This window comes from Arachis hypogaea, chromosome 15 (genome assembly GCF_003086295.3).
Source record: "Arachis hypogaea cultivar Tifrunner chromosome 15, arahy.Tifrunner.gnm2.J5K5, whole genome shotgun sequence".
Lineage (NCBI taxonomy): Eukaryota > Viridiplantae > Streptophyta > Magnoliopsida > Fabales > Fabaceae > Arachis > Arachis hypogaea.
Window position 1 is genome coordinate 153,737,151 of NC_092050.1, and position 9,146 is coordinate 153,746,296.

The 9,146-nt window shown below is 35.1% G+C and overlaps 1 protein-coding gene across 1 annotated transcript; it reads left to right on the forward strand.

Annotated features, from left to right (window-relative positions):
- The first annotated feature begins 541 nt into the window (after nucleotides 1–541).
- On the forward strand, nucleotides 542–3,577 carry LOC112751478 (disease resistance protein RPV1-like). Its single transcript, XM_072217958.1, has 3 exons — nucleotides 542–1,400; nucleotides 1,519–2,404; nucleotides 2,501–3,577. Exons 1-3 carry the CDS (start codon nucleotides 919–921, stop codon nucleotides 2,663–2,665), a joined length of 1,533 nt encoding a protein of 510 aa, XP_072074059.1. The 5' UTR covers nucleotides 542–918; the 3' UTR covers nucleotides 2,666–3,577.
- Nucleotides 3,578–9,146: the final 5,569 nt, after the last annotated feature.

A 9,146-nucleotide genomic window follows, 5' to 3' on the forward strand; every position in this document is an offset into this window, starting at 1 on the left:
AGTTACATGATAATTAATGATAATAGGATATAGGAACATGGTTTCACCGTTTCACAATAACCGAAATTTCTGAGCAACCTACCTTTGTTCAGAGTAATAGTCAATTCAAAAATTTCAATTCTAAGATTAACAAAAGACAATCATCACCCATGGTATGCATTTGTTAATGCACATGTTAACTTGTCAAGTAGTTGAAATTATCAAACTTTGGGATAGTTTTGTCTTATTTCTATGGCTGCCTTTAACTTAATGAAAGTGAACCACCTCTTGTCCTTAATTTGTTTATGCATCATAAAACTACTTTTACAATAAAATAATTTCTTGATTACCAAAGGACAAAGGTTAGCCATGTAAATATACTACTCTGCACAAAACATCAGAGAGCACAACATCTGAAATCATATTATTGTTTGACTAAGCATTTAGACAAGTTGCATTCTCATCATAAACAAACATAAATCATCATCAAAATAATCAATTCTATAAGATTGTTTTAAAGTAAAAAATATATTTATATATATTGTACTGTATTCCTTTGCCCAGATGAAGAGATCATGAGAGTCTATTATAAATTTCAACAAGCTAAGTAAACAAAAAATGAGAGTTACAAATCTCAATTCTCACATGCATCCAAATTGTTGCACTGTTATTTCAATTTTGTTTAAATTTAGTTTATGCAGCAAATGGCAACACATAGTAATCTCTTCCTTTCTTCCTTGAAGTTAGTTAATCCATCCCTTCAATGAAAAATGTAAGATTACCAATCAAATTGCAGTTTCTGATTGCTTGCTCCGTTGACTGACTTAGTGAGACTCACATAACATCTATTCTCATTCTTCCTTCACTCACTCAATGCTTTCTTTGGTTTTGTGAGAGTCAACACTCCAACAGGCAACCATTCTATCCTTCTTGCTTCTCATGGCACTCCACTCTTCTTCCATAAGCTATGCATGGAAATACCACGTCTTCATTAGCTTCAGAGGCGAAGATACTCGTTACGGTTTTACTGGCTATCTTTATGAAGCTCTTTCTAATAAAGGAATCCACACCTTCATTGATGATGAGGATCTTCCAAAAGGAGATGAAATCACACCCTCACTTCTCAGCTCAATTCAAGAGTCTAGGATTGCCATCATTGTGCTCTCTCCTAACTATGCTTCTTCTTCTTTCTGCTTAGATGAGCTTGTCGAGATCCTTCACTCCGTCAAGGGAAATAATTGGTTGGTTTTGCCGGTTTTCTATAAGGTTGATCCTTCTGATGTGCGCCGTCAAACAAACAGTTTTGGAGAAGCAATGGCTAAACATGAGGAGACATTCAAGAATGACTTGAACAAGGTGAAAAAATGGAAGGAGGCTCTGCATCAAGTGGCTAATTTGTCTGGCTATCATTTCAAACATGGGTAACTTCAATTCGTATATACCTCTTTTTGTAATTGTTTCATTAATCAAAATATCACAATTTTTACATTTTAAAATGTGTCCATGTGTGCGTTTGTATTAACTAGCCTTGTTTGACAGGGTTGGATATGAACATAAGTTTATTAGAATTATTGTGGAAGAAATTTCAAGAAAGATAAGGCGTGAATCTTTGCCTGTTGCTGATTACCCCGTCGGACTAGATTCTCGAGTATCAGAAGTAATTTCACTTTTGGAAATTGAATCTAATGATGCCGTGCATATGGTAGGAATACATGGAGTTGGTGGAATAGGAAAAACAACACTTGCTCTTGCAGTTTATAACTTGATTGCTGATCATTTTGAAGGTGTGTGCTTTCTTGAAAGCATCAGAGAAAATTCAAATAAATATGGGTTGGTATATCTTCAAAATATCCTTCTTTCTCAGATATTAGGAAAGGAGAAAGTTCAGATTGTAGGTGTTAGACAAGGAGCTCCACAAATAGAACAAAGACTTTGTCGAAAGAAGGTTCTTTTGGTTCTGGATGATGTTGATGAACAAGAGCAGTTAAAAGCTGTTGCTGAAAAACCTGAACGGTTTGGTTGTGGTAGCAGAGTCATTATTACAACACGGGACACACATTTGCTAAAACTCCATCGTGTTGAAAGGATATACGAAGTACAAGGTTTAAATAAGAAAGAGTCAATTGATTTGCTTACTTGGAAAGCTTTTAAAATTGATACTGTTAGTCCAAGTTACACAAATATTTTAACTCGTGTAGTAACTTATGCTTCTGGACTTCCATTGACTTTGGAAGTAATAGGTTCTAACTTGTTTGGAAAAGATTTAAAACAATGGGAATCTGCATTAGATCAATATAAAAAAAGTCTCCATATGGTGGGATATCCTTCAAAGTATTTGCCATATGATTTTCAACCAAAGGAACTCTCCATACTCAAGTTGCCCTATGATTTCTCTGTGTCAACCAAGTTGGATAACTTATTTAAGGCAAGTGTACTAAATTCTTTTTTTTTTTCATTTTGCATGTAAGTAAGTCATGAAATTTATTTGTTGACTCGTATTTTCTGTTTTGTATTTTTTCAGAACTTTGTTAAGTTGAAAGTTTTGAACTTTGATTGCAAGAATTCTTTGAAAGAGATACCTGATGTGTCTAGCCTTCAAATGTTGGAAGAATTATCGTTTAAAAAGTGTCCTAATTTAGTTACCGTTCACAGTTCGGTTGGTTTTCTATGTAAGTTAAAATATTGAATGCTAAAGATTGCAACAAGCTAAGGAGTTTTCCAACTGTCATTAAGTTGCCCGCACTCAAAAACCTCTATCTGTATGGTTGCTCAAGTCTCGAGTATTTTCCAGAAATAGCCGAAAGGATGGAAAATGTAACCCTGCTTGATTTGGATGACACTGGGATAAATGATTTGCCAGATTCATTTTGTAACCTTCTTAGGTTGTGGCAGTTGAAAATGAATGGGAATAAAATGTGCACGATACCAAATGTCATTTTCCTGATGCCACGATTGTATTTGCTTGATATCCCCAAAACTGAAGGAGGGGATTCAAGGAATTTCGACTGACTTCCTCCTCTCTTTTAAGTGTGGAACATGATGGTTATCAATGGCTAAGAGAAGGGGGGTTGAACTTAGCCCCCTTTTCACTTGACAATACTTGTTGGTCTTTGAAACTATTTCTCAAAACTTTTTGTCTTTTTATCTCGTAACTAGCCACGAGACTTTTTCTTTTGTCTCGTCTCCAGCCACGAGACTTTTCTTTTTGTCTCGTCAGTCAGCACGAGATATTTTTAGTTTTATCTCCTTGGCAGCAGAAATAGAAATGGAGTAGAGAAGAGAGAGATTTACACCAAGATATATCCTGGTTCAGCTGCTAAGTGCAAGGCAGCCTACATCCAGTCTCCATCACAACAATGATGGAATTTCACTATAATCATTTTTTATTACAAACACTAATTCTCCCTAGGAACTACCATTCGTATATGGGACAAGTCCAGAATCTAATCCCAAACTGAACTTGACTTGGTCACTGCCAAGCTTTCAACTGTAAAGTGCTAACTCAACTTACAAGAGGATTCCCACAGAATCATGAAACACAACACAGATGTACAAAGGACCTCTAAGGACATCTATGACTTTTTCTTTTAATTTTGCACTTTCTGCCTTTTTTCGCTCTATGGCTTTTTCTTACAAATCTCACTGTTTGCCTTTTTTCATAAGACTCAAGACATGACATAATTAAACAGAAAAATTACAAAATGAAAACATTGAAGGAGAAGAATTTCTGTAAGCTTAGGGAGCTATAAGAACTCTGTGCTCACTCTTTTTCTTGAATCAAACCCTGACTGTTCACCCTTACTTATAGGGAGAAGCCTCCAAGGTTGAAACAAACCAAGCCAAGCCAATCTTCTTCTTCACCCAAACAAACCAAGCCAATCTTCTTCTTCTTCAACTAGAATTGGTTCAGCCAGAGAGAGAGAAGAGATAACCCATGCAATTACCTCTAGTCCTTCCTTGGTCACCACTCTTCATCAATCCAAGCCCTTCATCCTTGCCTTGCTCTCCAAGATGAACTTCTGGCCCTTGATGCTTCATGATGATGATAGCTTCATCTGCTCCAATCTCTGCCTCTTCCATCACGTAACCACTGTAGCTACCTCCTGTGATGGTTGAGCAGAATCAGAGACAAGCCATCCCTCCAATGATCTTCTTCTCTGACCAAGATCTTCTCTTTCATTTTTAGTATGGAGAAGCTAAGATCTCTTCACAAAATCTTACCACAAGTGAATGAGAATCTTAGCCACAACATACTTTTAGTTTTCTTTTTCTTGCCATCATTGTGATGATCTTGTTACTTGCATCTTCATCTCTTCGGTGTCTAGCTATAACCTCCATGCTTTCTCTGTAATGATATGACCGAAGGTAGAAGAGAGAGTAGAGAGAGAAAGGAGAAAAAGCAAAGCTATGAGTAATGAGTGTTATTCACAAATAAATTAATTAAGATTAACTCCCCATGCTTTTGTGTAGTAGCGTGTAAGCTATATTAAAACCATCATATCACTTTTCTCTTTCTCTTTCATATTTCCAATGAAAGTCACTTCAAGTTTTAATTGAATTTGAAATCCACCAAAACTTGAGGTGGGATCCGTTGGAAACTTAGAACTTTGCTTTTCTTTCATTGTAGATTTCGGACCAAGTCTTGGTTTAGGTAGCAAAGATTTAATTGGGCTTGTAGCAACAATATATCAAATTGGCCCAATTATAAAACTCTTCAGCCAACAATCATATAACAAATTTGCATAAGGCTGAAATTTGATTTTGTTGGGCTTAGTATCTTTTCTTTTCTTTTTGGCATAATTAACCACAAATTGCCTCAGCCACTCAATTTATCATTTTTTATACCCAAGGCTGAATATATGAATTCATGTTGGGCTGATCAATTTATTTAGCCCAGCAGAATCCTGCATCAACAAAATTATTAATTAAACAAGTATGGATTAATATCAAATTAATAATTTTGTAAATACTTATATTAATAATGTTTAGCCATCACAGAAATTAATTTAGAGTTTTCCAAACTCATCAGAACATCTTACTCTCGCAAAATGGAATCTGTCAGATGATTTTTTTCCGCTAGCTGTTGAATTGTTTCCCAATCTGAGGTCGTAGGACTTAAGAGGCAATAATTTCACAGTCCTATCTGAATCAATCCAAGAATTGCGCTTTCTAGAATCGGTCATAGTGAATGATTGCAAGCATCTTCGAGAAATTAGAGGGATTCCATCAAAGTTGAAAGACTTCTCAGCACTAAACTGCAGATCCTGGTGTCCCTGGAGCACAACCGTGTTACTCAATCAGGTTTGTTATTTTTTTATATTAAGAATGTTGATGAGATTATAATTGATAGTAATTTAATAATATTGGATACACGTGTTGTTAATAATGTATGAAGTTTATAAAAAGTTAAGTTACTAGTGGTTAGCTCACTAGTCCGCTTAAGCAAGTGTCTGAAATTCAAATATATAGAACCGTGGCAAAGGAAAAAAATCATGTATGCATTATTTATGAATTGCAGGAACTGCACGAGAATGGGAACACCTGCTTTGCATTGCCAGGAGGACGGATACCAAGGTGGTTTGAGAAGCGTAGAAGGGGAGCTTCTATTTCATTCTGCTTTCGTGGCACCGAATTCCCTTCCAACGCTCTTTGCCTTGCAATTTTACTCATTGATGACCTCCCTTTCCCAGTTAGAGTGAGGCCCATCGTGACCATCAATGGCAACCATGTTTCCCGTGGTTGGCAAAAGTGCAAAATAGATCAACTATTTATTTTTGATCTGTCGAAGACTAATCATTTTGATGAAACACTACCTTTTGAAAACGAATGGAATCATGCTGAGGTTTCATTGGAACTAAAAGTTAAGTGAGTCAATTATAAAAGAGATTGGATTGCACTTATTGAAGCAAAAGATTAGTACCATGGAAGATATTCAACTCAATGATCCTTACATAATGGCAGAACTAGTGACAACGATGTTGATGCTCTCAGTAGCACTGCCCAACCATAAGAGGCAACCCCTGCTCCTGGAAACATACATAGGTTTGTGGACAATGTTGTTTCTGACACACAAACAATTTTGGACGACACCCACACTCTCTGAGTTGGATAATAACTGTGAATTACGGTTGGAAGGATTGCATAACAGTGTTGGTTCAATGGCTTCCCCACAGCTATGTGGGGACACCACTTGGGGATGTGGAAGGGTAATTATTCTCTTTGTGTTGTGCTATATCGTTGTTTGCCTCTTACTTCTTTTAACTGTTGTACCAATTTATCTTAATCTATAATATTCTTCTACATAAAAGGAGTGGCGGGGCTATACTGCTTCATTGATGTTGTTCTATTTCTTGAGACACAAAATGGACACAATCTTCTTGTTTATTTCAGTAGTAACAGAAAAGAAGCGCCATGCTTGTGTACTAGAGATGACATTGGTAGTTGTTGGTACTTTGAGCAACAGTTTGTACATAATGTATTAATTTCACACTATATTTGTAAGCTTAGCTAGTTAGCTTCTCTTCTTTCATGTTAAAACTAGGAGTAATACTGTATGTACACCAAAATCAATTTCCAAAGTCAGTCACCAATATAAAATATATATTAGAATATAAATACACATTAAAAATAAATTAAATCAGACATGTATTTATACACAAATACATTTGTGGCTAATTTTAGTGACTAATTTTAGTGTACAAATAACATTTTTATAAAAGTAGCAACAATTTATATTTTTTATTTTGACATCTAGCTTCTCTTCCCACCTTTGCTCCTTGGAGTCAAGATGTGAAAGTCGTGTAGCATGCAGTATTATTTTTATAATTACAGTTAGAACAAGAAAAATAAGGATTCTTTTCTATTGTCATGGGAAAATTTTGTATGCCCCTCGCTCTTAAATTAACCCGTGTTCTGTTAGGCTGCATTTGTTTATAAAAATATAAAATCGTATTTAACAGATAAGATATAGATAGAGATATTGTATTTAAAAATATTAAATTAGTGTATTTTGTATTTATTTTGATCAGAAGAATACAAAGACACTATACACAACTTATTTTTTATTATTTTTTTCAAATCTAATTTTCATACTTTATTCTAATTTATCACTGTTGAGTTTAAAGAACTAACAACATTTTATAAATGATAACTAAATATTATTATTGGATTAAAAATCAATAATGTGTGATTAGTTTATTTAGTGTGCAGAAATTAAGCTAATCAATACAGGCCCAAGAAATAAGAGAACATGCTCACACACATACACTCAAGCTTAAGGGAAAATTAGTTTAACCAACAGACTCTTATCAGAAACAAAGGAATACTTCAGGCCTCAAATTGATTAATTAAGTCCATATTCATTGACAAGTCCAATTGGTGGTCAAAGACCAATCATTCCAACTTAGTTACTAACTAAGAAATTGAAACTCATTTGTATCTTAACCAAACACAAGCCACTGAATCAATTCTCTCTTCTCTCTCCTCTCTTTTCCATCGCCCACGTAATTTTTTAGAAGAAAAAAAAGGGGGGAAGCTTTAAGTTAGGACAAAATCAAAGAACCAAAAGGTGAGTTATCAAAACTAAGCAAAAAGAGAAAGTAAAAAAAGTTAAAGCTAAAGACAAACATCACATCCGAAGCATCATCAAAGACATTTTTCTATTTCTGTACAATGTTAAAGCTTGTGGAAGAAAACCCTTCTCTCTGCATACACCGAATCGGAAAGCTCAAGGATTTGAAGATCATGGAGCTCTGCTGTAAATCAATGTTCAAAAATCAAATTTAGGGACAAAACAAGAATAAAGGGTTCAGATTCAATAAGCAATTTAAAAAATGTTGAAAGAGATGATAGAAGGTGTGGTTGCATGTATGATTCAGTCACTGCTTCTACTCTATCTCTCTTTTGTGACGCTGCTGCTGCTACTAATTTTTTGTGAGAAGAAGTCCAACGTGCTAAAGCAAAGTTTCAAGTTTGGGAAGTTTCAATCCTTTATTAAAATGGTGAACGACCAAAGATGGAAGGAAAGCGTGAGAACACAAAGTTTGGGTTCCCATAGCTTACAACGCTATTACATTCTTCTTATTTATGGTTCTTATTGAATATTCTATTTTTTCAATTTAATCTTTCTTTGTTTCAATGGTAAAAGGCATTACAGTGAGGTATATAAGAAAAAGCCATTGACTAAAAAAAAGCAAAGAGAGTTAGACTTGGAGAAAAAGCTAAATGTTTATTTTAGAATTCCTTGGTACGCTTTTTTGTTTTATTTTTATGATTCTGAGGGGATTCCCTTGCAAGTTGGGTGAGCACTTTGCTATTGAAAGCTAGGATGAGTTCCTAGTCAAATTTGACTTAGGTAGAAGCTGAGTTTATCCCAGATAGGATTGGGTAGATCCTAGAAAAATTGGGAATGTAATCTTATTCAAAGATAGTGAAATTTCGTCATAGTTGTGATAGAGACTGGATGTAGATTACATTGTACTGAGTAGCTGAACCGGGATATATGGCTGTGTCACTTCTTCTCTTCTCTGTTTCTAGTTTTTCACTTCAGGAAACAAAATAAAATAATCTCCTACTTATTCTATTCAGATAGAATCCACAGCTGTATGCCCTGTAAATAACTCCATTTTGGCTCCTACTTCGGTGAAAGACAATAAAAAATCTCCAACTTTTCACCTAAGGCACCTATATGGAATCCACAAGTTCAGGCTAGTTCTAAGATTTCTCAAGCAAAATTAAAAAAGGCTGATGGTAATCAATGGCTAAGAGAAGGAGGGGTTGAATCTTAGTCTATTTTTGTTGAGAGTTACTTTCTGCTTTTTAAGATAGCTTCAAGAGACATTTCTGTTTTTGTCTCGTAACTGGTCAAGAGAAAATTTTTTTTGTCTCATAACCGGTTAGGAGATATTTTTAATTTTGTCTCCTATGCAACAGAATCAGAAATGGAGTAGAAGAGAAAGAGAGAATCACACCCAGAAGTATCATGGTTCAACTGCTGAATGCAATGCAGCCTACATCCAATCTCCATTACAATAGTGACAGAATTTCACTATAATCAACTGATTACATATACCAATTCTTCCCTAGGAACTACCCATTCATATCCGGGATAAGTCCATAATCTATCCCCAAAGCTGAACTTGACTTGGTTACCTACCAAGCTTTCAACT

What these genes read in the sequence shown, in the direction of transcription:
- LOC112751478 (XM_072217958.1), top strand. Translation starts at nt 919, where the DNA reads ATGGCACTCCACTCTTCTTCCATAAGCTATGCATGGAAATACCACGTC. An exon ending in GGCTATCATTTCAAACATGG is followed by an intron (nt 1,401 to 1,518) that starts GTAACTTCAATT and finishes CTTGTTTGACAG; the next exon opens with GGTTGGATATGAACATAAGT. An exon ending in AGTTGGATAACTTATTTAAG is followed by an intron (nt 2,405 to 2,500) that starts GCAAGTGTACTA and finishes GTATTTTTTCAG; the next exon opens with AACTTTGTTAAGTTGAAAGT.